General features: G+C 42.2%; 1 protein-coding gene across 1 annotated transcript; it reads right to left on the bottom strand.

The window, feature by feature from the left end:
- Window positions 1–1,742: 1,742 nt before the first annotated feature.
- Window positions 1,743–27,019, bottom strand: LOC129859581 (anosmin-1-like). Its single transcript, XM_055929512.1, has 15 exons — window positions 26,645–27,019; window positions 24,465–24,512; window positions 19,336–19,395; window positions 18,794–19,016; window positions 18,330–18,514; window positions 18,033–18,162; window positions 17,262–17,473; window positions 16,397–16,529; window positions 12,379–12,510; window positions 11,615–11,703; window positions 11,310–11,481; window positions 10,851–11,077; window positions 10,266–10,410; window positions 8,407–9,355; window positions 1,743–2,197 (listed from the first exon to the last, which is right to left on the bottom strand). Exons 1-14 carry the CDS (start codon window positions 26,840–26,842, stop codon window positions 9,303–9,305), a joined length of 2,007 nt encoding a protein of 668 aa, XP_055785487.1. The 5' UTR covers window positions 26,843–27,019; the 3' UTR covers window positions 1,743–2,197; window positions 8,407–9,302.
- Between the last annotated feature and the right edge of the window lie 698 nt (window positions 27,020–27,717).

Consider the following 27,717-nt stretch of genomic DNA (forward strand, 5'->3'; position numbering starts at 1 on the left):
TGTTTGGAGGAAAAAGAGGGAAGCTTGCAAGCCGAAGAACACCATCCCGACCGTGAAGCACGGGGGTGGCAGCATCATGTTGTGGGGGTGCTTTGCTGCAGGAGGGTCTGGTGCACTTCACAAAATAGATGGCATCATGAGAAAGAAAAATGATGTGGATATATTGAAGCAACATCTCAAGACATCAGTCAGGAAGTTAAAGCTTGGTCGCAAATGGGTCTTCCAAATGGACAATGACCCCAAGCATACTTCCAAAGTTGTGGCAAAATGGCTTAAGGATAACACAGTCAAGGTATTGGAGTGGCCATCACAAAGCCCTGACCTCAATCCTATAGAACATTTGCGGGCAGAACTGAAAAAGCATGTGCAAGCAAGGAGGCCTACAAACCTGACTCAGTTACACCAGCTCTGTCAGGAGGAATGGGCCAAAATTCACCCAACTTATTGTGGGAAGCTTGTGGAAGGCTACCTGAAACATTTGACCCAAGTTAAACAATTTAAAAGGCAATGCTACCAAATACTATTTGAGTGTATGTAAACATCTGACCCACTAGGAATGTGATGAAATAAACAAAAGCTGAAATAAATCAATCTCTCTACTATTATTCTGACATTTCACATTCTTAAAAAAAAGTGGTGATCCTAACTGACCTAAGACAGGGAATTTTTACTAGGATTAAAGGTCAGAAATTGTGGAAAAACTTATTTAAAATGTATTCTAAGGTGTATGTAAACTTCCGACTTCAACTGTACATCCCATGTTTTCCCTTTTTCCTCCTTCCTTCCTTCCTTCCTCCTCTCTTTGGCCATCTCTCCCTCTATGTTTCTGCCTTATCTCTCTTGCTCTCACTCTGTCTCTCTAGGGAATGTCATAAATGTGTTTGGGGCATAGAGGGACCACGGTCTTAAAACCCAGTCATTAATCCTGAACCAGGATGGAGCTGGATAGAGTTGGTTATGTTCACAGCAAGGCCATTCATTCCTTATACTAAATAGACTCCCAGTACAGTGTTTACCAGAGCGTTCAGCTGTTTACTGTTCATACAACTGTTTTACACCGTTACATGCCATAGACAGCCAATTATATCTGCATTAGCATAAAGAGCAGTAAGGATGGCTTTCTTCAATGTGTGAACCAACAACTCCCATATAGGATAAAAAATTAAAAGGTAAAGGACCCCAAAGACATAAAATAGAGAGGGATAGAGCGAGAGAGAGAGAGACCATAGCAGAGTCATATTCAGATGCATGTGCACACATTCTGTAGTTAGACAGGCAGAAACACAGAGACCCAGTTGCTTGGGTTGAATGGGAATAAGTGTGACGCCATGCACCATGAGTATAGAACGCTGACAGACTGCGTTGCCGGGTGGTGTGTGTGTTTGTATTTCCACACGTCCCCAGGAGACCTGTGTTTCACTAGCTAACCTTTTGTTTGCACACCAAACAAGCTATCATGTCAATAGACACACAATGGTTGTTCATTTTCTCTGGTGTATAACTATGGACTTTTGAACCATACAGTATAAGATACATTATGCACAGACACGACACTTTTTGACATGGAATTTACTTATACATCTCTATACAGGGTATGTCAGTTTTTTAAAGGGAGATTTGGAAAGAACCAACACAGTATACATACAAATAAACCACTGTAGACATAAATTATTGACAAAATGTATGTACAGCATTTACAGTACATGAGAGTTGAGACACAATATCTTCAGCCAATTAAAACGTAAAATAATATCACTTTTTTATTTAAAAAATGTATTAACACTTACAAGTTATTGTCTATTTGTCGGAGGGAGGTAGTAATACAAATAATTTCATGCCAGAAACACTAGGATTTTACATGCAAAGCCAAGGTCTCTAAGGAATCTTAATCTACTGTATAACGACTCATAACCACATGCAAAATTCAGAAGCATTCCCTCATTGAAGGGTTGGGTGACCTGTTTGTCGGTGGGCTACTTGTTAGCAATTTCTTTGATTGGTAGAGTGTGCATACAACAGTAGAGGCATGACTGAGTAGTGTCTGAAAGAGAACACTTCTCCCTTCTGTTGGTGGCTATTCTTCAGTGTCCTGAGTCTGGGAGGTTAGTTCTGTGCAGTCTGGTCAGCTCTGGTCAGCTGATCTCTCAGTGCCTCTCTATGGTGGGCTGGTGCTGTTGATGATTCCTGAGTCTTGGTCCTGAATGGTCACATTGAGATGGGCCAAACAAGTCAACAGTAAGGTCATGGTTAGTATTGCAAACCTACTAGTAATTTACCAAAATTACGGCATCTTAGGTAATAATGGTAATTACCAGGTAATCTATGGCAATGTATGGTAACTTTGGTCATTTATACTTTAAAAAAATATTCATTTATAAAGTATATTTTTTAAATATTTGTGTCCATATTGTCCATGAGTTTCTAGTAGATAGATCAAAAATTTCCAAGAGAAAATAGTCTAATTAAGGATAAAAGGATCTAATCAATATTGCCATTATTTTCAATTAACTCTGTTACTCTTCCAACTAATGACTTTTTCACTACAGCCACCAGTTTGGCGGCAAAACATTTACAATATTGACATATTCAAATAAATTAAAGTGTGTAAAAAAAATCTATAAAGGATATTTCATACTGAAACCTTAATTTTAAACACCAATCAGTGGCGGTCGTGCCATTTAAGATGAGGGAGGATCTAGATACTTTTTCTAACCTCTCTGGATTAAAACTAAATGTGTACTATATTAAGTATTGAATCGCAAAAAATACAACTTTTACATTACCATGTAGTTTACCAATAAAATGGTCTGACGGGGATGTGGACATACTCGGTATACATATTCCGAAAGAAAGAAATGATCTTGCTACCATGGAAAGGAAAATACCTGTCTATTTGTGGAAAAATCATTCTGAATAACTCCTTAGTTATATTCCAGTTTACCTATCTACTTATGGTCTTGCTTACACCTAGCGACCTGTTTTTGAAATTATTTGAGCAAAGAATATTCCATTTGATTTGGAACGGCAAGCCAGACCAAATGAAAAGGGCCTATTTATATCATGAATATGAATTCAGACTGCAGAAATGATTAAATATTAAAGCATTAGACCTCTCACTAAAGGCATCAGTCAAACAAAAGGTATACTTAAATCCAAACTGCTTCGCTAGCAAATTAGTAAAAATGTCTCAACCCATGTTCAAGAATGGCCTTTTTCCCTTTATTCAGATTTCAAATAACTGAAAGTGAGAGGTTGCAAACAAAATAATCTAAAAAATATCACTACTTTTAAAACAAGCCATAGAAAGTTGGTTGCAATTTCAATCCACCAGAAACAACAGAACAAATAATACAATAAATATTGTGGTTAAACTCAAATATACTAATTGATAAAAAAAAATAAAAAAATTCTATACATTAAAAAAAAAAGTATACTCTTTGTAAATTCTATCATAAATAGGACTGGTGGAGTTGTCACACATGCAGCTAACAAAAATATATGGAAATGTCTGCTCTACCCAAAATTACAACCAACTAATTGCAGCATTACCGCAAAAATGGAAGAGGCAAGTGGAAGGGGGAAAAGTAAGGAACTTGTCTGGAACTTGCATTAAAGACCAAAATTGGTTAAAGAAAATTGTGATAAATATAAATATATACCAGTTTCATTTAAGTACCAAAAAAATGACAGCTGTGCCATATAGATTGCAAAGTCGTTGGGATGAGATTTTCGATGTATCGATTCCATGGCACATGGTTTACGAATTAATAAGCAAAACGATGCCAGATTCAAGACTTAGAATTAATGTAAATTATTATACAAAATTCTTGCAACCAATAGAATGTTATATACAGTGCCTTCTTAAAGTATTCAGACCCATTGACTTTTTCCACATTTTGTTACATTACAGCCGTATTCTAAAATGTATAAAATAAAAAAAACATCAGCAAACTACGCACAATACCCCATGATGACAAAGCTAAAACAGTTTTTTATTTATTTAGAATTTACATAAGTAATCAGATCCTTTGCTATGAGACTCCTGTTTCCATTGATCATCCTTGAGTTGTTTCTACAACTTGATTGGAGTCCACCTGTGGTAAATTCAATTGATTGGACATGATTTGGAAAGGCACCCAGCTGTCTATATAAGGACCCACAGTTGACAGTGCATGTGATGGTCACTCTGACAGAGCTCTAGAGTTCCTCTGTGGAAATGGGAGAAACTTCCAGAGGGACAACCATCTCTGCAGCACTCCACCTATCAGGACTTTATGGTAGAGTGCCCAGATGGACGCCACATGACAGCCCGCTTGGAGTTTGCCAAATGGCACCTAAAGACTTTCAGACCATGAGAAACAAGATTCTCTGGTCTGATGAAACTCTTTGGCCTGAATGCCAAGCATAATGTCTGGAGGAAACCTGGCACCATCCCTAAAGTGAAGCATGGTGGTGGCAGCAGCATGCTGTGGAGGTGTTTTTCAGCGGCAAGGACTGGGAGACTAGTCAGCATCGAGGCAAAGATGAACGGAGCTGTAAGGGGTGCGTAACCGGTGGCAGGGAAGTCAGACGCAGGAGAGCAGAACTTGGTAATAGCCGGAGCAGTTTAATAGCAAAACCAACGGCATAAAAATAACAAGATATTGGGTACAAAAACCCGTTGCGCACCAATAAACACGTGCACAAGCACTTACAATAAACAATCCCACACAAAAACATGGGGGGAAAAGAGGGTTAAATACACACACAACAAGTGATTGAGGGAATTGAAACCAGGTGTGAGGAAAAACAAGACAAAACACATGGAAAATGAAAAGTGGATGGATGATGGCTAGAAGCCCGGCGACGCCGACCGCCGAGCGCCACCCGAACAAGGAGGACCCGACTTCAGCGGAAGTCATGACAGGAGCAAAGTTCAGAGAGATCCTTGATGAAAACCTGCTCCAGAACGATCAGTACCTGGGGTGAAGGTTCACCTTCCAACAGGACAACGACCCTAAGCACACAACCAAGACAATGCAGGTGTGGCTTCGGGACAAGTCTCTGAACGTCCTTGAGTGGCCCATCCTAAGCCCAGATTTGAACCCGATCGAACATCTCTGGAGAGACCTGAAAATAGCTGTGCAGCAACATTCCCCATCCAACCTGACAGAGCTTGAGAGGATCTGCAGAGAAGAATGGGAGAAACTCCCTAAATACAGGTGTGCCAAGCTTGTAGCGTCATACCCAAGAAGATTCAAGGTGTAATTGCTGCCAAAGGTGATTCAACAAAATACTGAGTAAAGGGTCTGAGTCCTTATTTAAATGTGATATTTCTGTTTTTTATTTTCAATAAATTAGCAGATTTTTTTTTATTAATTTTTTTACAGTTTTTGCATTGTCATTATGGGGTATTGTGTGTAGATTGATGGAAATGTGTTTTTAATCAATGTTTAACATGTTTTTGGTTACTACATGATTCGATATGTATTATTTCATAGTTTTGATGTCTTCACGTTTATTCTACACTGTAGAAAATAGTAAAAAATAAAGAAAAACCCTTAAATGAGTAGGTGTGTACAAGCTTTTGACTGGTACTGTTTATTTTTAAGTTAATTAGTTGCTAGGATATTGACGTTTGTTGCTAGGTGCTAAAACAGTCAAATAAATATGTGAAATATATTTATATACTTGAACCATGCCTTCTAAACTGTTTTGATATATATCCCATGTGTTATCCCTTTTTCCTCCATCCTCCATCTCTTCCTCTATTTGTCTACCTCCTTTCTCTCTCTCTCCCTCTCTCTCTAGGGAAGGTCATAAACACGAGGGACCATACACTTGAAAAAGTCATAAATCCCGAACCAGGATGGAGCTGGATGGATGTGGTTATGTTCGCAGCAAGGCCTTTCAGGACTCCCAGTACAGTGTATACTAGAGCATTCAGCCGTTTACTGTTCAAGTGTTTTACAGCATTACCTGCCATCAGTGGCGGTCAATGCCACTCACGATGATGGGGGCCTTGTTTCTTTTACAGCATATTGGTTGACTGTCATTCATATTCCATTCACCCAGTTCAATGTAACATCAATAGGTTTAGGCTATTACATGATACTAAAATTTTCCCTATACCCATCATGAGGTTGCTATAACCTAGCCTATGAATGAAAGTTTACAACGCAGGTGTGCAAAGGTTGAGCGAAAAGGTGACAGACAGTGACACATGGGCAGACAGTGACACGTTCAATACCGCCTTGCACACTCTTGCCTGCATCTAGCTTATCAAGGGTGTAATCATCAGTCCAACAGTTGCAAACAAGAGTTTCTATTGGATAAATTCAGGTATTTTTATCCCTGTTTCGTTTGCTTCTGTTTAAGAAACGTTTTTCAAAAAAGAATCAGTGGAATGAATACAACCCTGATCACATGTAAACACAGTTCACTTTCATAGCAGCCACGTTGTATTCCTTCTCGCATCTATGCACTCTCCTCCTCTCACCTTTTCAATGCAGAGAACATCAGCTGTATGTGACCATGCAAAAAACATTTCAACCAAATCATATAAAAACCACTGCACACAGCCTACATCTTTGTCCCCATATTAGATAAAGTAACGTCCTAGTCAACATAGCTAACAGAACTAATGTGTTAGTAAACCCGCTACAATCATGCAGTGTACAGCAGTTTAGCAGTTACACCAGCGGGCCCCGTGGCAATAAATTAATTAAACCAAAAGCTTACCTTGACTTGGAAGAGTTCCAGTGTTGTGTTGAATCATCATAGCCAGCTAGTTAACATAGTATCCCTCTGTTTGAGCCGGGTGTTTGAGTAAGCTTAACTAGCCATGTGCATTTGCTAGCTAAGTGAAACTGAAAGTGAAATCTGTTTTATTAAATCTCTCTCCCACTCTCTCTCTCTCTCTCTCTCTTGCTTCTCCTTTATTGAATTTGTTGAAAACTGTTAAACTATCGTCTTTATCTCTCTTTGAGTCAACTACTCACCAAATCTTATGCACTGCAGTGCTAGCTAGCTGTAGCTTATGCTTTCAGTACTAGATTCATTCTATGATCCTTTGATAGGGTGGACATGTCAGTTCATGCTCCAAGAGCTTTGATGGGTTGGAGGACATCCCCCGGTAGTTGTCATAATTATTGTGTAAGTCTATGGAAGGGTGTGAGGACCAAGAGCCTCCTAGGTTTTGTATTGAAGTCAATGTACCAAGAGGAGGACGGAAGCTAGCTTTCCTCCGGCTACACACTGGTGCTACCCTACAGTGCTGTTTAGGCTACCGTAGACCTTCATTGCAAAACAGTATGTTTTAATCAATTATTTGGGGACGTACATTTATTTTGTATAGTTATCAAAATTATGACTTTTTACATTTATTCACTGAGGAGGATGGTCCTCCCCTTCCTCCTCTGAGCCTCCGCTGCCTGCCATAACCTAGATTTACATCCGATTGGAGACAGATTTTCATATGAATATTCTCAAATCTGCATAAAGAAAATATGATTATTTTCCCACCAGTTGTTTCCATCAAACTGACTTGTTGCAGATTTAAAAAAAACAGTGCGTGATGACATAGTGCACATAAAATGTACTTTTTAGCTGAAGTTTTCATGTACCGAATATAAATCTAGTGTTCAATGTGTTTCCATCGCATTTCAACTCTATGGATAGTTTTGTCACTGACATTGTTAAATAGCAAATGTGCCTACTCTGGTTTTAGCACGTGCGATGTAGCCAACAGCTCGCAGCTACAGTGCGGGTAGGCTCTGCAGGTAGGCTAGTCTACATGAAGAGATTATGGAGAAGAGCGGCAATGTTTTTATTTGTCAAACCGGTTGTCAAGCGTCGATCCTCATGTCATCAGAATAAGACCCTTGACATTTATTGGAAAGGAGCATCAATCTCATACAATGCATTCACCACCCTGTGAAGTTCATCATTATTTATTTAATCTTTAGCCTAATTTAAACTGCCAGGTTTCCCGAATTGTAGTGGCAGGACCATAAGTTTACTTCCATATGATGGCTATTATATCAATAATTGCGTCTTAAAGGCATTTCCACCATTTGTCGTATAATACATTTGACCGAAATAAAAAGATTCCACCATGTCGAACAAATAAATTATCTGTTGGCATTTATACAATTTTACAGAAAATTCCTGTTTCCATCACAGCTGTCATGACTTTAACTCGCATAAAAACTGTGGATGATAGCAAATTAAAGATAGAATTAAAATCATAGATATCAAATTAAATCAGCATTAACATATAGAGCAGTTAGGATTGCTTCAACGCTTGAACCAACAACTCCCTCATAGGCTAAAAATAAAAAGGTAAAGGACACCAAAGATGTCAAATATATATAAGAGAGATAGATACCATAGCAGAGTCATATTCAGACGCATGTGCACACATACCGTAGTTAGACAGGCAGAAACAGAGACCCAGTTGTTTGGGTTGAATGGGAATAAGTGTGACGCCATGCACCATGGGTATAGAACGCTGACAGACTGCGTTGCCGGGTGGTGTGTGTGTGTTTGTATTTCCACACGTCCCCAGGAGACCTGCGTTTCACTAGCTAACCTTTTGTTTGCACACCAAACAAGCTACCATGTCAATAGAAACACAATGGTTGTTCATTTTCTCTGGTGTATAACTATGGACTTTTGAACAATACAGTATAAAATATGCACAGACACGACACTTTTTGACATGGAATTTACTTATACATCTCTATACAGGGTATGTCAGTTTACAAAAGGGTGAACTGGAAAGAACATACAGTCAATAGTAACAAAGACAACTGTGTACAGTAATACATACAAATAAACCACTGTAGACATAAATAAATTATAGACAAACTGTATGTACACCATTTACAGTACATGAGTTGGGGCACAAAATGACATCTTCAGCCTATTAAAACGTAAAATAACATCACTTTTATATTTTAAAAGTGTATTAATTAACAGTGACAAGTCATTGTCTATTTGTCGGAGACAGGGAGGTTGTAATACAAATCATTTCATGCCAGAAACATTAGGATTTTACATGCAAAGCCAAGGTCTAAGGAATCTTAATCTACTGTATAACGACTCATATCCACATGCAAAATTCAGAAGCATTTCCTCATTGAAGTGTTGGGTTAACGGTTTATCGGTGGGCTACTTGTTAGCAATTCCTTTGATTGGTAGAGTGTACATACAACAGTAGAGGCATGACTGAGTAGTGTCTGAAAGAGAATACTTCTCTCTTCTGTTGGTGGCTGTTCTCCAGTGTCCTGAGTCTCGGAGGTTAGTTCTGTGCAGTCTGGTCAGTGCCTCTCTATGTTGGGCTGGTGCTGGTGATGGTTCCTGAGTCTAGGTCCTGAGATAGGCCAAACAAGTCAACGATACGGTCAGAGTTACGGTTGCAAAGCTACCAGTAATTTACGAAAGTTACCAGATTCTTCCGTAATAATGGTAATTAACAGGTAATCTATGGCATCTTTGGTAATTTATACTTGAATAACAAAAACATATTTTTATTCATATATAAAGTATACATTTATTTTTTCTGTGTCCATATTGTCCATGAGTTTCTAGTGGATAGACCACATGGTTCAAGAGAAAATAGCGTCATTAAATGAAAAAAAGCATCTAATCAACAATGGCATTTTTTTCAATTAACTCTGCAACTCTTCCAACTATTGACTTTTTTCACAACTACAACCAGTTTGTACCCAAAACATTTACAACAAAAACATACTGATATAGTCAAATAAATAAGTGTGTAAAAAATATAAAGTATATTTCACGCTGAAATCCTCAGATTAAAACACATACATTTACTAAGTTGGTTTATATTTAGAATAATGTTTTATAGCTTTGTCTTTATATTTTTCATTTTAAAATCATCTTGTTGGAATTTTGTTATATATTTTACATGAGGCCACACAGAGGGGCAGAGATAATCAGACACCCGTGATAGTCGGCGGCACCCAAAAAGGCAACTAGATGTCATCTTGTAAAATTCCATACACTCCTTGAAAGTTACCAAAATTATGATAGTTTAATGGTAGACTTAGTTTTTTTAATATGCTCTCCCTTTGCAACCAGTCAGACTGCAAAATCACCACTTAAAAAAAAAAAAAATTACATTACATTTTCTATCACCTATCAAACTGGCCATATTTAAGAGAACATCAGTTATCAGTGGTTATGCATGTGCTTGTTCTCATTGCATTTCTCTTTGAACATCTGGAAAAGAGCAAGATAATCCAAATCAATGATCTTACTGTGCTGCTGCTGGACTGGTGAGGTGGTGGGAGTGCAAAAAGTCTTGGTGGTGGCAGGACCCTCTCCTCCTGCTCCAATAAGCTGGATCTCCAACCTGTAGAGGGTGGCTAGCTGCAGACCTGACACTACCAGGACATTACGCTCCTGAGAGAAGAGAGAAGACAGCAATACAGGGACTCATTAACTCTGAAAAGGGGGAGCTGGTTGGCTTTTTCCTATATGGATGTTTGGGCCCCTTACTCTACTACACATCCACCCTTTGCCGTGACGCTACATATTTAAACCGCAACAAATCAAAGGAATTTGTGAAAATGAAGATGGATTACTTTGACATTCGTTGGTTATTGCAGGGATTTTGATTTACTGAGACAAATGGTCAGATTTGTTGCATAAAGGTGGGCTAATTCATTGAGTTGATATGGGTTTCCAGTTATGGTGGCACCCCACTGGGGAGACACTGGTTGAAGCGACGTTGTTTCCACGTCATTTCAATGAAATTATGTTGAACCAAAGTGGCAAAGAGGCTGAATTTACGTCTGTGCCCAGTGGGACAGCACTATTTGGGTTTATACTGATGGACTTACTGGTGGTAGTATCTGGGACTGTGAGATTAGGCTGTTGGGAAGGTTGTTATGGCGACCGGCTGAGGGCACTTCCGCCCATGTGACCTGGAACCCGTGGAGCTGTTGGGGTGGGAGTGGCGTAGACACCTCCCATGTAAACACAGCTGTGACGTTACCCTTGTGGGCCACGAAGGAGGCGGTCAGGTTCTCTGCCTTGGACAGCACCTTGGGAGGAGGAGGGGGAGCTCCTATGGGACAAACATACAAAGTGTGCGAGGGGATCAGTTTGAGCAAAGCAACGTGCAGAATTGCAAATCTTGATCACATACTGACTAGTTATTTAAGATGCAAGGTGATATGTAGATCAGTGATTCTGCACAGTCCGACTTCAATGTAGTTGATTTCAAACATAGAGAGTGTGAATTGAAGGGTCACTAGGTCAATGACAAAGTCGTATTTGGGTGGTCAGTGGTGTCTCACCTTCCTGGCCGGGACAGGCTATGTGTTTGGGGCTCTTGGCCCTGATGGTGGCACAGGAGGGGGTGAAGAAGAAGGTGGTTTCTGCATGGGCACGTCCCTTAGTACCCAGTGGCTGGAGGTTCACTCTGTACTTACAGGAGAAGAGCAGGCTGTGGAGGCTGGCAAAGCCCTCCTATAAGAGGTTAAAGACAGCGGACACAGATATGATGAGCAGCCTATACTTTAACTCCAATAGAGATAGATACCCTGTGTCTTAATTGAAGATACACCATAAATCGGTTGTATGGCTGAATGAAACTGGTTACCCGTGTGATGATCTTGTCCATTCCTTTGGTCTGGTTGTGTCCACAGTACTCTGGTACCCACTGGACACGATACCGAACTACAGTGGGATCTGAGAGATGGAAAGTAGTATCAATCAATAATCATTCATCATCAATCAACTGCCGATTTGTCGCATAACATTGGTGACAAAGCACACATTGGCCTTTCAAAATAAGAATCAATAGTTCACTTCTATAAAGCTCAACTTGTTCAGACAGAACAGAATATTTGACGCAAAATGTAGGAGACGCCGTTCCTCAGTTGGCTCTTTGGGTAGCCCAGTGTGTGTGCCGCGGGTAGCCCAGTGTGTGTGCCGCGGGTAGCCAGGGCACATGCGATGCTAGCTTACTGTGCTCATGTTCCTGCATGAACAGGATTCCGGATGTACATTTGTGCATCTTATCAGCTTATAAGAAAGCAGCCTTTTGTTTCGTGTTTAATTACCCACAAGCAGCCTGTACATTTACGATAATCTCTCTGTTTACATAACAATAGGGAGGTGGTGGTTAGAGGATTATTTCCTCAGCAACACTGCTGTTCTTGTCGAAGGCCAAATCAAATGTGTGTGTGTGGATGCGTGTGACTGTGTGTGTGTGCATGTGTGCGTGCGTGCATGCACACATGCGTGCCTTTGTGTGTGTGTGTGTGTGCATGCATGCAAGCATGCTTGCGTATGTATGTGTGTGTGCCTATGTGTGCGTTCATTCATGCGTGTGTGGCTGTGTCTGGGTATCCCCCTGCATACCTGTGCTCCTCTGCCAGTAGACCCGGACCTGCAGCTGGCCGTCCTGGTAGAAAGGGGTGCCCACATCCAACACATCAGGGATAAGGCCCTCGGGGACGGGGACCGGGCGGGCGCCAGACGTCTGCTCCTGCCCTGATTGTGGAACAATGAAAATGGGAACAAAGCGATGTTAGATCAGATGCAAAAATAGACTACATGGCCAAAATACTATATCTTTCCTTTTTTACCCTTACACAGATCAGCCCTGTATACACATCAATATACACAAAAAGTAAAACACAATTACAGGAAACAAACACATTCTTCAGTAAAAAGATCCTCAATCAGCCTTTTCTGTCAATCCAGATAATTATAAGCAGGGACAAGATCAATGAGCGCAATGTACATACACGGTATATACAAAAGTATGTGGACACCCCTTCAAATGAGTGGATTTGACTATTTCAGCCACACCCGTTGTTGACAGATCTCTAAAATTGAGCCCACAGCCATGCAATCTCCATAGACAAACATTCCAGTAGAATGGCCTTACTGAAGAGGTCAGTGACTTTCAACGTGGCACCATCATAAGATGCCACCTTTCCAACAAGTCAGTTCGTAAAATTTTCGCCCTGCTAGAGCTGCACCGGTCAACTGTAAGTGCTGTTATTGTGAGGTGGAAATATCTAGGAGCAACAACGGCTCAGCCGCGAAGTGTTAGGCCATACAAGCTCACAGAACGGAACCGCAGTGCTGAAGCGCGTAAAATCGCCTGTCATCGGTTGCAACACTGACTACCGAGTTCCAAACTGCTTCTGGAAGCAACTTCAGCACAATAACTATTAGTCGGGAGCTTCATGAAATGGGTTTCCATGGCCGAGCAGCCGCACACAAGCCTAAGATCACCATGCACAATGTCAAGCTGGAGTGGTGCAAAGCTCACCACCATTGGACTCTGGAGCAGTGGAAATACATATGGAGTGATGAATCACCATCTGGCAGTCCGACTGACGAATCCGGGTTTGGCGGACGCCGGGAAAATGCTCCAATGCCCCAATGCATAGTGCCAACTGTAAAGTTTGGTGGACGAGGAATAATGGTCTGTGGCTGTTTTTCATGGTTCAGGCTAGGCCCCTTAGTTCCAGTGAAGGGACATCTTAACGCTACAGCATACAATGACATTCTAGACGATTATGTGCGTCCAACATTGTGACAACAGTTTGGGGAAGACTTTTTCCTGTTTCAGCATGACAGTGCACAAAGCGAGGTCCATACAGAAATGGTTTGTTGACCTCCCGAGTGCTAGCTGTGCCACTAGAGATTCTGGATTTGAGTACAGGCTCTGTCGCAGCCGGCCGCGACCGGGAGACCCATGGGGCGGCACACATTTGGCCCAGCGTTGTCCGGGTTAGGGAAGGGTTTGGCCGGCAGTGCACGCTGACACGGTCGCAAGGTGTACGGTGTTTCCTCAGATACTTTGGTGCGGCTGGCTTACGGGTTAAGTGGGCGTTGTGTCAAGAAGCAGGGGAGCTTGGTTGGGTTGTGTTTCACACACGGGTCTCGAACTTCACCTCTCCCGAGTCTGTACGGGAGTTGCAGTGATGAAACAAGACTGTGACTACCAACTGGATACCATGAAATTGGGGAGAAAAAATGGTCCAAAAAAAAGGGGGAAAAATAAATGATTTGTCAAGATTGGTGTGGAAGAACTTGACTGGCCTGCACAGAGCCCTGACCTCAACTCCATCGAACACCTTTGGGATGAATTGAAACCCCGACTGTGAACCAGGCCTGATCGCCCAACATCAGTGCCTGACCTCACTAATGCTCTTGCGGCTGAATGGAAGCAAGTCCCCGCAGCAATATTCAAACATTTAGTGGAAAGCCTTCTCAGAAGAGGGGAAGCTGTTGTAGCAGCAAAGGGGGGACCAACTACTTATTTATCAACTGTGGCAATCATGACATTTTGTCAGCCGGTGCTTATCAAGCAAATAACTGCTGGTCTCACAGTAATTGACCGATAATTAACAAAAACATATTTAGCATCTTCTAGCTTCCACGCAGCCTACAAGCCATTGATTCAGACCTTTGGAACATCTACATTTTAAAAAGCCCGCTAAATCCATGTAATATAGTCTACACCATCACAATAAAGCCATTATTTTATACAGGTCTAAAGAAACTATAGTCTATTTCAGAAGAACAGCATAGCATACTCTGAGTTGTCCTTATGTTAGGCCCTGATCTGGCTATGCCATATTTGTATTTATTATGGATCCCCATTTGCTGGGGTCTTCCTGGGGTCCTGCAAAATTAAGGCAGTTTATACAATTTTAAAACATTCACAGATTTCACAACGCACTGTGTTCCCCCAGGCCCCTACTCCACCACTACCGCATATCTACAGTACTAAATCCATGTGTATGTATAGTGCGTGTGTGTGCGTGCGTCTGTGGGCTACAGTACACTAGCTCATTTAGCAGACAAGATTTGCTTAGAATTCCGTGGCATTATTTTATATTATTTAATAGTATGAAGAATACAATTGAACATAGCTGAATAAAATAGAAAGCATATTTTCTCCAAACGATTTGAGGGTGTGCGCACATGTGGCTATTCTGTGCTGAGCGGTTAACGAAACAGGTCCTCCTATGCTTCATTTAGAGTTACTTTAGTTGTGATACAAACGTTGGACTATAAGTTTTGATTTTTTAATACATTCTAAGGCTGCATGATGAGACTAATGTTTTTTTAAGTTGCATGAAAGGCTTGAGCTCTGCTTTGTTTTTTTTGCGCAGGCTGTACACACAGTCTGATTCAGAATTTGACGAGCACTTGATAATGCCTCAGATTTCCCGGCGACATCCCCTTCGTGTGGCTGTAATGCCCCCTAAATAAATCCATGCCTTTTGCGGCGATGACCGCAAATGTGATTATGCATATATTGCTTTTACTATAAAGGTGACTGTTTAATGGTGAAAATGAGCTTCCCCAAACTTGAAAGTCACACGCTGCTTATGTACAGTATGCCAGTCAGGTTCTACACCCCTTGTAAAGCAGATGAATGTGCTTAATTTTAAGAAGTTATTTGGCCACTTTAGTTGTGATACAAACCTTATAAAAACAGGCCTTTGGGCTAGGCTACATGAGGTGTGCGACTATGATTAGGAAAAGTCGCCAAAAAAAGGCATTGTTTGTGCTGGGCATCATTGTATAATTCACAAGTGATAGGCTAATATTGTCACCCATCAGACTATTCTTGATTTAATGATTCTATTTACATATACTAAATAATATGTGTTAAATTGGTTTTGATTTAAAATGGACCATTATCATGCACCTGTCTCGAAAACAGGGGCAGTGGAAAAAATACATGTCATCTATGCACTTAAATAGAGAATGGAGGAAGCTTTTCCCCGTGGTTCATTTTCATGCCAGCCAGGTAGGCTATACTCCTGTTGTAAAGAGAAGCAATGTGCTTAATATTAGGAAAGTTGAGAAATAAATATAGCAGGCCAAGCCTATAGAAAGCTGATGGGATCCACCTCTTTTTAGTAGAGGCCAGCACTGTTTTCTCGCGCAATTGCATAGCCTATTGTAATGTTGCGCAATATAAGCTCATTGGCTCTCATGAAGTGTTTGATTAGATTTTCGATTTCAATTGCATTGATGCTGAGTGGCAGGCAGTTCGCAAGTTTGGTAGGCTATTAATGACCATCAGCAGCATCAGAGCTTGGAGAAGCCTAATTACCATGATAAACGGTCTTGTGGAATTTGACTGCCGTCATGACTCGTGACCGGCGGTGTCGCGGTAATATGGTCACCGTAACAGCCCTAGCAACTTTGGAATAAGATGTTCGACAAGTAGACTTTTGGTAATGTAGTGTATCACGCTTCCAACCTCAATATACTGGGTAAATATTTAATAGAGTTGATAAATTCTGTAAATCCTCCAACTGAGATTTCTGTAAAAACCTGGGAACTTTGAGAATGTCCCCAGAATTTGGGAGCTGATAAGCATTGACTGTTGTTGACGTACTGTGTCGTGTGTTGAAGTGCAGGGTGGCTTTGGGACTTTTCAGTGGGGTCTGTCCCCAATAGGACACAGCCTGTAGCTCCACACTGTAACTCCTGTTAGCTCGCAGACTCTCCAGCTCCACATAGCTCTGCCCCTGGATACACACACAGGACAGAGGGGGTTATGGGGTCAGGAAGACCATTCTGTGTCCTCTGCATCCACACAACAAAAGGTACAAAGTAAGTCCAATAACCACTGCATAACTTGTCGGATATGTCCATTTTCCAAAACAGACATGAGCTAATGCAGATTTTGGCTATTTAATAGGATCGATTTGCAATTCATTTGCCAGAGGCGACAACTATACAATTACTTGGTTTGGTGTGTAAGCACTAAGCACCATCCGATGGAGTTTATGGCATCAAAGCCACACACACTGCCATTGTTTATCCTTCCATTACATTTGTTGTGGCTTGAGGAAAGAAAGAACAGGCTTCCACTGTACATTGTCCCAGGGAATGTCCCATGTTAATGAGTGCCTAAATGTCAGGGTAGAAAAAGTGTTCCAAAAGGGTTCTACGGCTATCCCCATAGGAGAACCCTTTTTGGTTCCAGGTAGAACCCTTTTTGGGTCCATGTAGAACCCGCTGTGGAAAGGGTTCTGCCTGGAACCAAAAAGGGTTGTTCAAAGGGTTATCCTATGGGGACAGCCGAAGAACCCTTTTAGTTTCTAGATAGCACCTTTTTTTTCTAGGAGCGTAGAGACTATGACCATAGAAATAGACTGACTAGACCCGCCAAAGCATGTCATTCCATTTCTATTGGTATGACTGACCTACCACATGGGCCAATAATGTCAGGGTGGGGGACTTACTCTATGACTTACCCCATTGACCATCTTCCTCCTCTTGGTCTTAGGTGGTGCAATGGCCCCAGTGCTGCCTGTGGCCCAGCTCCAGGACACCTTGTAGTGGTGTACAGGGACATCCAGGTCTGAGGGGATGGACCAGCGCAGCCGGACCGACACCGCCCTGCCGCCGGGGCCAAAGGTCACGTTGGACATCCTCAGCTCAGATGGGGCAGGGGGGCTGGAGGGGTCTGGGGAAGACATTGTTAAATCAATCAGGTGCCATTGGTCTGAAGTAGACATCAGTAGTGTTTCCGGTGTTTCTATGTCAAACGGTTTTGTTATATTTCAGTCTTCTGTAATGTATTTAAGGTGTAATATTGGGATGCAAACTCAAAATGTAATACAGTTCAACTATATCTGACATGGTACAGTTGATTCTTTTTTTAAGCCCATAACCATGTGTGTGAGGTGTATACTTTTGTATCAAAGTAGGTTTGTTTAAGACTACTAAGAATCTGTGTGACCCTGATTTAGCCAACTGCAGTAAAAAGGTTAATGACATTACAGCTGCCAAATACATTAAGCTTTAGTAACTGTCTATTAAATATATTCATATATTGACTGGAAGGTACTACAGCTCTACGGGGCTAAAGCACAATACAGCACTTCAGAAATGGCCAAAAGCCAATGTAATTAGTCTGTATTCATCTTCATCACAGTCAGTGCAAGATCACCCCAGGGTGATTAAGCCAGCCTCACATACACACGCAAGCAGACACACACACACACAAACACACTCTGCCTGACCTTTCTTGGTGTGGATGTGGCGACTGGGAGTGGTGAACCCTCTGGTCCCGTGGACGTTTACTCCTGCCACTCTGAACTGGTACCACCGGCCTGCCCGGATATCAGCCAGCCGCGCTTTCACCTCCGTGGTCTAGAGAGAGAGAGAAAGCGTAAAACAGAGACAGAGCGTTGTTTAACTTCATGAACAATCAATACATTGCCACACTTTGAATTCTAAGTAGATTACATTCATTTGTCCCTTTATAATCAACTAAATACAGTATCAGTAAGTAAGCATCCCCAAAAAGGCTGACTAACCTGAGCTACCACCTCCCATTGTGTAGCAGCGTCCTCACTGGGTTGGATCCCGTAGTTCCACCTCCTCTGGAGCACGTAGATGACCGGCTCGGCCGACACGTTGAATCGGGTGGACCAGCTCACCTCCATTTGACCAGACCTCAGCTCCTCAAAACTCAGCTCCTTTCTGGGCTTCAGAGGGGCTCCTGGAAGGGTGAGGTGGGTCATTTCAACGTCACATGTGATCATTCGATTTTAGTCATTTAGCAGACGTTCTTATCCAGAGCAATTAGGGTTAAGTGCCTTGCTCAAGGGCACATCGACAGATTTTTCACATAGATTCGAACCTTACATGACATCAGTGAATTTTAATCTCATCTTTGAATTGGCCCACAAATTGGTTGCAGATAATATATTGGTTGTAACCAACCAACAAAAAATGTACATACTGTAGTTTCTACTGTGTGTACTGGAGGTTGCTGTACCTTTGTAAAGGTTCTTGGGAGGTTGGCAGGTGTGCCCACAGCCGTTGGAACAGCACTTCTTCTGGGCAGAGCACTCTCTGTCCTCCTCGCATCCCTCCACGCACGCCGCCGCGAATCCGCTGGCCTTTTCAGGGGCAGGGCAGTCACCCTGCTTCACTGCCACCACCGAGCGCAGGAACTCACAACTCGTCACACACTCCCAGTGCTTCTTGGGAAATGAGCGCTGGGGTGGAGGATTGAGAGTGAGAGCGAGAAGAGTGTTAGAAAGCATAGATGCTTTACTACTAAAATAACATGACCAAAAAACTGTAGGAAAAACTGTAGGAAAAAGATCAGTGTCTGATTACTTTTGACTGAGTAAGGAAATTGAGGAAGCACAGAGGTAAAAGATGTCTGTGTCTGATTACGTTTGCCGAAAAAATTCCTATGGAGGAGAATCTGAACTGAACTCTAATAATTTAGCCTCTCAACATGAAGCCTCTCCTCAGCGCATTCCTCCCCCCTAACTTAACGAAATGGGAGGCTGTCAAAAGTCATCATACCTCACAAAGCTCCCAGCACTGGCTCTTCAGGTCCCAGGAGGCCTTGCAGGGTTCCAGGCACTTTGAAGGTGAGAGAAACAGAGATGGAGGTAAGGGCTTGTTACACCTTCCATGCCACCACAGGGGATTTCTGAAGCAGCTTATTACAGTAAAAAGGTGTCACCACAGTTGCCACAAACATTAGCAGTTTGAGGATTATTGGGATGAATCTTTGTATGCATCTGACATCTGTGGCCTTGTCGCTGTTCCTGACTCTCTTGAGGGGAGAACAGCTAAAAGAACTTGACAGCCGGTCGCTGGACCTACATTTAATTTGGGGAACATCATTATAAGGGAAATAAATAGGATGTTTGAAAATCAAAGAACACCACTCTTCCACAGTGTGTTTGTTAACTATGTGCTTCCTGTAGCGGCTTGTAGATCTGTACTGATGTCCTTGTCCCCTGAGAGACACTCGTCCTGCATGAGTAAACCAGGCTAGACTGCCCAGGGGAATATTCACATTTCCAATTTCATGCTGCAATGAAACACAGTGGTTGGTAGCTATGGAGGAAAGGCAGTTGGGAATGTTGCATCTAGGGGTAATTTGAAAGTTACCATATTACAGTAACCATATCCATTTGATGTGATGTCACTCTTTATCTAGGTGTAACTATGCTGAACCAAAATATAAATGCAACATGCAACAATGTCAATGATTTTACTGAGTTACAGTTCATAAGGCAATCAGTCAATTTAATTAAATAAATTAGGCCCAATCTATAGACTTCACATAACTGGGCAGGAGCACAGCCATGTGTGGGCCTGGCAGGGCATAGGCCCACCCACTTGGGAGCCAGGCCTAGCCAATCAGAATGAGTTTTTCCCCACAAAAAAGGGCTTTATCACAGACAGAATTACTCCTCAGTTTCATCAGCTGTCCGGGGGGCTGGTCGCAGACGATCCCGCAGGTGAAGATGTGGAGGTTCTGGGCTGGCGTTGTTACAAGTGGTCTGCGGTTGTGAGGCCGGTTGGACATACTGCCAAATTCTCTAGAAAGACGTTGGAGGCGGCTTATGGTAGAGAAATTAACATTCAATTCTCTGGCAACAGCTCTGGTGGACATTCCTGCAGTCAGCATGCCAATTGCACACTCCCTCAACTTGAGACATCTGTGGCATTGTGTTGTGTGACAAAGCTGCACATTTTAGAGTGGCCTTTTATTGTCCCCAGCACAAGGTGTACTTTTGTAATCATCATGCTGTTTAATCAGCTTATTGATATGCCACGTCAGGTGGATGGATTGTCTTGGTAATCTCTGGGATCTTTAATTTCAGCTCATGAAACATGGGACCAACACTTTTGCTCGATATGCTTATGGTTATTATTTTTTACTTACTTATGCCTTGATACAAGTATAACAGCATGTCCAATTTACTCCTACAACCTTCTAGAGAAAACCTCAGCCATGTAATGCGTTGTTGAAAGTTTTCAAGGCGTGAAGATTGGAGTTATCCTGGGGCAACGTTTTGGTCGGAATGAGAGTGGGAAACACATTTATCTTCAGTTGCTGTGAAAACATGAGCAAGTGTGTGTGTGTGAGCGTGTGTGTGTGTGTGTGAGTAAGTGTGTGAGGGGTGGAAAGTGTTGGTAGTTGTCGGAAACTCTGAATAATGTGAAGGAAGGAGGCACACGTTTAAATGCAGCTGAGGTGCCCACTTTATGGAGGGGGAAATGCGGAGACCCTGCCGAGGTCGCCCCAGGCTCCACTGCTACTTGTATGGAAGGAACATCCTGAAACTGCTAAAGCCTGACGCTGTACCATTTCCCATTCAGTAACACATGCTCATACATTGCTCATACAGTCAGCTAGCTCTCTCTTACCCCTCTACTCTCCTGTAGTGCCCTGTCCTTGCTTTCTCTCCCCTACAGTCCCTCCATACTACAATGGAATGCATGTCTAAAGCTCTCCCATTGTGTCTAGATCCTCGGCTCCCCGCCATCGCCTAGTGCCATGCTGTACTATGAGTGTCCCTGTCCTGTCATCTCTTATCTCCCTTCTCTGGTCTCCAACGGGAGGTTCTTCCTCTAATCCCAACTGACGCTCAGACTCTCGTCTCCTCGTTCTTATTGTGCCTCGGCTACGCTCCGTTTTCCTCCCCATTTCAAACTCAAACCAAGCATTCCTTTCCAGTAGCAACCGACCGCAAAAAAAGCAGAGTTCTAGGACTCTGATAGAATGTCTAGGAATTTACAGAACACCTAAGGACTCTTCCACTGATGGCAAAAGACAAAGGAGTGTTACCCCTTGATGGCATAGATAAGACATTTGAAAGTCAATAATGCTTACTCTTAATTTTGAACACAGGAAAACCTGCTCTGTTTTTACAAAGGAACCAGGGAAAACAGGAAAAGCACCAGCAGAGTGCACATGGCCATTTCAGGATGTAGTAGGACAAGAGTGAACCGTTTCCTTTGTGAACGACGGTAAATAATGGCCTCAGTGACTTCTCTGCTGACCGTGCATAACGCTGCTGTTCTGTTGGGTTGGGGGAGACTGAGCCTGCTTCCCAAATGGTACCCTGTTCTATATATAGTGCACTCCTTTTGACCAGCGCCATATGGGCCCTGGTCAAAATAAATGCACTAAATAGGGAAAAGGGTGCCATTTGGGATGCGCCCTGGCTGTACTGTAGCACACAACAGTGCTTGATACAGTGCCCAGATGACACCCTCCCCGGAGGAAAGAGACCTTGCATTTGTCTCCCCCTTCCTGTTTCTACAAATTGAACAGGCTTTGAGGGGGTTCCAGAGTCTTTCTCAAGAGGACAAGCCCGTGCCACCTCTCTGTAGTACTAACACTGCTCATTATTTCATATGGTCATGTCTGTGGTGGAAGATGCATTCATGTGGTGTGCATTCAAAAGTAGTGCACTCTATATGGAATAGGGTGCCATTTCAGCCTTATTTTTAGTCCTTAGGGCCACATCATCCCAACTGCTAGACCAGTAAGTGTTAGTTAGTACACTAATGACTCCCAAGTGCTGCCTAAACGCCAATCTGAAGGAGCCGTGGCTTGTCGTGAGGGGATAAAAAAGAAATAATGACTTCAACTAAGCATTCATATCTGCAGAGCTGAGAGGCTGACAGGCAGCCCGGTGTAATGGCATGGCAATTATGACCGTCCACGGCTCTCCTAAATGAGGCACTGAAGCGATCCTGTCATCCCCTGCTAAGCCTTTAAATGAAGATGTGACCGGACTCTAGTGTGTCAAGACTATGGTAATCATCTATAGTAGCCTTAATTGACTGCCTGCCTCGACGAGATAGTGACAGGCGGATTAACAGTCACTCATCGTTACCAGGGAGGTCCATGGAGACAACGAGATGCTGAGTGTGCATGGGCAAAGTACAGGATGATCGGACTATTGTGACCAAACATTATCATAGCTCTACTGGATGCAATCATTGAGGGCTTTAAAAAAAAAAATGGCAGCAATGTTGTTGTCTCCGATAAGTTGTGGGTGGACTTTCAGTGTAGCCGTAAGCACGGCTGCAAGCAATAACCAAATGCAGACATCCGATGGCTTATGCAGCGAAACAAATCATCTGTAATCAAATACTGCAAAACATGAGGGTCTGACTTCCAATTTTGTGGTTGAGCTGGAACTACAGATTACATAGTAGGCAGTGGCATTTCAGGAACACCTTAAATCAGACTGGAATCCTTGGGTAGCCTATCAAATCTAATGTTGAGTTCTAGTGATATACAGAGCCATTGGTGACACGTAACTGAACTGAAAGCAAAGCAAGTTTACTTTTAAAGTGAGACCGCAGAGACATTAAGATCTCCTTAGTGAAAATAAATTGATTCTTCATCTCTACTTCAGAGCCTCTAATTTGGCAATTAGCTGCCGTGTAATGAACATTCTACGAGGAAGAGGATTCTAATTGGCTGTGTTCTTTCTTAACGAGAATAGAATATCATTATTACTTTCTTAACGAGAATAAAATAGCATTGTCACTCTTCAAGAAAACAAGGAGAGCGCTGACATTTTATTATCTGTAGCCTGGTATCCAATCTGATATGCTCAGTTTCACCATTAAAAACAGAGCATATCGGTTTCGGTTCCAGGCTATATTACACGGACCTTGTGTGGAGGATGCGATCACGCTACAGGGATTGACCTGGTTTAAAGTTTGAGTGAAGACTCTCTCTGGAGTTCTGGAGAAATCTGCTGAGCAGTTGGCCAAATGTTTTCATGGACCCACCAAGAGAGGTCGGTGCCTGGCTGACTATGTTTCTGCTGCGAGCCAACCCTGGGGTGTGTCTGTCTGTTTGTCCCAGAGAGAGACGCGTTGTTGTGCTTTACGCCCATATGGTGACACAAACACACAACTAGCCAGAGTATTATACTGTAGTAAACAAAGCAACAAAACAATCACAAAGACAATTCAAAACTAATTAGGAATGTGGCTTCAGAATAAATAGCTACGAGTGTGAACGTGTTATTGAAAGAAACATACAATTTTTCAAAAACATATGAGATAATATTGTTCATAATGGTATTTGACTGCTGTTTTCATTATGAGATATGACAACTGTGCAACCATTATATTTTCGTATGCTACAGTATACTGAAGCCTGTGGAATAAGCACAAAAGCAACATGTCAGCTTCACTTCTGTACACTGTGGGGGTAGTATACCGAAGGGCTGTTAGAGAAGGTTACTGTCCTCATCACCAAAAATGAGTGGACCTCATTACCGAAAGACAATTATGACTTCCAGAGAGGGATATGCAGAAATGTATTTGATGAAAATACAAAGTGGAGGAGACTAAGAGCTTAATAGCCAAGCATCCATCTAAAGCACCTGTCGCTATACGTTGCAATCATATATTATGTAGGCTCTGTGACCTACAGAGGAACAGTACATAGCTAGCCGCAGTATATTGGCTGACACAGTGATGTATGGTAATGCATGGTAAATAGAGTACTGTGTAAGAACCACTATGACAATGATGTATCATGCTATTTTGTCAGCTGCTGACTTTCCCTGAGAGTTTTTCCTCTCTGAAAATAGATCATTCAGTTTTGTGTGATTTCTGTCATGTTAGGTATGGTGCACATGTTAACATCTGTACGTTACCTTGGCACACTGTTTATGATTTTGACACCAGCCCAGGGATCCGTTGTTCTGTAGGGAGAGAAGAGAGTAGAGGACAGTCAGTAGTGTAATTACTAGGGAGAGAAGAGTGTAGAGGGCAGTCAGTAGTGTAATTACTAGGGAGAGAAGAGAGCAGAGGACAGTCAGTACTGTAAAAGTTAAGTCTTAACTACTGTCATAACTACCATGTAACAAAAGTCGAAAGTGTACAAACACGATTGGTTTACCGATTCATGTTGGCAACATGGCTTTTGAAGTGGCAAAGAAAGTGACGTAAAGTGAAAGTGACCTTAAGTGAGCTAATGTCTGAGGAGACCGAGCAGGCCAGTCACAGGCACCCTGGCCTTCATCTGTCCAGTGCAGGCACAAGGGTCTGGAAGGGGTGGTTGTGGGCAAAAAAAGGCTGCTGTGTCCAGTGCAGGCAAGGCTAAAGACAGATAGTCATCTGACTTCTCTATCATTATCAGGTCAATGAACACTTGCATCCCAAATGGCACCATATTTCCATTATAGTGCACTATTTTTGAACAGGGCCTAATGGGCTCTGGTCAAAATTAGTGCACTATGAAGGGAATAGGGTACCATTGGGGACTCCTTCAATTCATCATACCCATGTTATGAAGGCTACTATGGCAGCCCAAGAGACATGAAAGTCAGCACAGATAGGGGCATTTTGTTATGTCACTTTGAATCAATGAATGGAGCACAATAAGACCTCTGACGCAAATCAGAACTCGTCTCACAAGTCAGACAATTGTTTCCGAAATATTACATGTGAAAGACTGGAAATCAAGGGTAAGGCTACATCCCAAATGGCACCCTATTCCTTATATAGTGCACTACTAATCCTGATTGATGGTGGCATTAACATGATTTGAAGTCACCGCCCGCTGTAGATTATGTCATGATAAAAAAAAGTCTCCATCAAATCTCAGAAAGGGACTTTTCAATGTGGAAAGTTACAAGATTCAACGATCTGTACCAAGATGTATTTCCATGGCTGCTTCCAACAGAGACCTTTCAAACGATATGCTTCATTTTAGTCACGTTCATCTGTCCATTACAATGTGTCGAATTGATGAAAACGTATAGCTGAAGCGTACTGTAGCTATACCCAAGTCTGGCAAAAAGAATTAGCCATTTTATAGGCTGACATGACATAGTATCCTATCCACTCCTACAATAGGTAGATTTGATCTTTGATCTATGACAGGAATTCCATCACAGAGGGAATAGATGGACTGCCCTTGCAATCTAACATTGACCCTGCTACATGATCCGTGGGAAGTAGTGATTAAACAGGTTAAAAGGCCATACCCTGACCCTTAGAGAGGTCACGAGTGCTTGACAGCGTGGCTAATGATGTGATGTCAGTGCAGTTCCAGTCCTATGATAATAAACCATAGCTAATAGCCATGTGTCTCACTACTTCCCCATTCCATATGGATCAATTCATTCAGTAAACTATATAGGCCTACTATGTGGGAGTATACTAGTGGGTATTCTCACAGGGTCATCCTTCCAAATCCTGAGGCTGAATAGTGAGTAACTGGGCATGTTCACTGCTAAGGCTAAAGTTATCCCCATGTACTGTATGTTATCCAAGGAGGAGGAGGACATGAACTTGATCATGTGACATGGGTGGCTCAGTCACAGTGTGGTAGGCTTGGGACTGGAGGGGTAGTGAAGGGCTTGGTATGGACATAATTAGGATAACAAGCCTCTATCTCTCTCCATCAGCCAGTAGGTTGCTCCACTTCTCAATGCAGATTTAAAAATGGGACATGGTAAAGAGAACTTTTTAATGAGGAGTACAGTGTATAGTCAGTTTCCTGTCAGAACATTGGTACTGAATTGTCTCTATATATTGTGTCTAGTTTGCTTGCAAACTTACCAAATCTAAAGCAGTTATGAGGCAAAAAACAAAACTTCAGTTATCGGTTAATAATCAACTAAATAAACAAATACAAATAAAAACAAACACGTTCTCATTAGGGGGATGGTCTATTTCAAGCACATTCTTGTTTATTAAAACATTTACGCATAAAAAGTAATTGTAATATTATAGAATGCAGTAGAACATCTCTGATTGCCTGCCTCTGATACAACTGACTTTATTCCATGACGACAGCAGCATGCTCGCGGGCTTGTTTTGGCCTTACCTCCACCTGAGATTGTTTGGAGAGCGTCGCTATGCGAGTGCTGTGCAAGCTGAGGCACCTAGACGCACATCTCCCTCGGTAGATGTCGTTCATCGACTGGGTCTCGTCTTTCTTCCGCGTCTTCGCACTGACACTCAAGAACAAGATACTCCACAAACAAAGACTGGCAAATACACCTCGACTTTTGAATAATGACATTGTCGAGGACTTTTCTCTTGCGTGTTTCCCCTCGTAGCGACGGGACGGGTTTATGACAGTTTGTGGATGCAGCTTGGGAAACTGATGAAACTTCTATGTCGAAGGGAGGAGTCAGGAACTGAGCTCAGCCTGCCATTGGAAGACATCTCCCATAAACGGCAAATGATCTCAGGTATGATGTGTGTGATGAGGTTGGACTTATGCCATCTAATTGTTTAATTGCTGACATATTTTAAATTATGATTGCCAAATAGCCTCAAAGTACAATCTAAATGTAAGGGCTCCTTTACCTCACATTATAAATCTAGGTCTAGTTTTATCTTTAATCATAATGTCCTGCTTCTAATGAAGAATGCATTTTGATAAAGGGTAATTATACATTAACCAAATCGACAGAATCCACCCCTCAGCACTCCTGTTAACCTGTAACTCACTACACCTGTTTATGGTCTTGCCCAATGCATTTTCTGGAGCCCCAAAAAACATAGAACTGCAACAATCACTTCATAATCTTTTAAAAGTTATCCTTGACTGTAGTGAAAAATGTTCTACATATTCACTGTGTCTTATTTGGGATTCATCCCTTCATTTTCATTAATTAATTAATTAATCCATTCATTCATCGAAACTTACCTAACTAACAAGTTTGTTGCCTCATGGAAACCTATCTGGGGGGCGGGAAGTTACACAGCTTCCAGGGATCCCCATCATTTTCACCGGTAGCAGAGAACAACATTTTTATGGGCAAAACTATAAAAACTAACCACTACCATATCTCACAAAGTATCTCTCCACGTATTGGCACCGTTTTCTGGCCCACGGAACGGAGAGAATATGACGTGTAGGAAATATTGAAGAAATCCTCCCGTAGTTGG

The sequence above is a fragment of the Salvelinus fontinalis genome, chromosome 7, assembly GCF_029448725.1.
Source record: "Salvelinus fontinalis isolate EN_2023a chromosome 7, ASM2944872v1, whole genome shotgun sequence".
NCBI lineage: Eukaryota > Metazoa > Chordata > Actinopteri > Salmoniformes > Salmonidae > Salvelinus > Salvelinus fontinalis.

What these genes read in the sequence shown, in the direction of transcription:
- LOC129859581 (XM_055929512.1), bottom strand. Translation starts at nt 26,842, where the DNA reads ATGTCATTATTCAAAAGTCGAGGTGTATTTGCCAGTCTTTGTTTGTGG. An exon ending in GCACTTCAACACACGACACA is followed by an intron (nt 12,511 to 16,396) that starts GTACGTCAACAA and finishes TTCCACAATCAG; the next exon opens with GGCAGGAGCAGACGTCTGGC. An exon ending in CTACTGGCAGAGGAGCACAG is followed by an intron (nt 11,704 to 12,378) that starts GTATGCAGGGGG and finishes TCCATCTCTCAG; the next exon opens with ATCCCACTGTAGTTCGGTAT.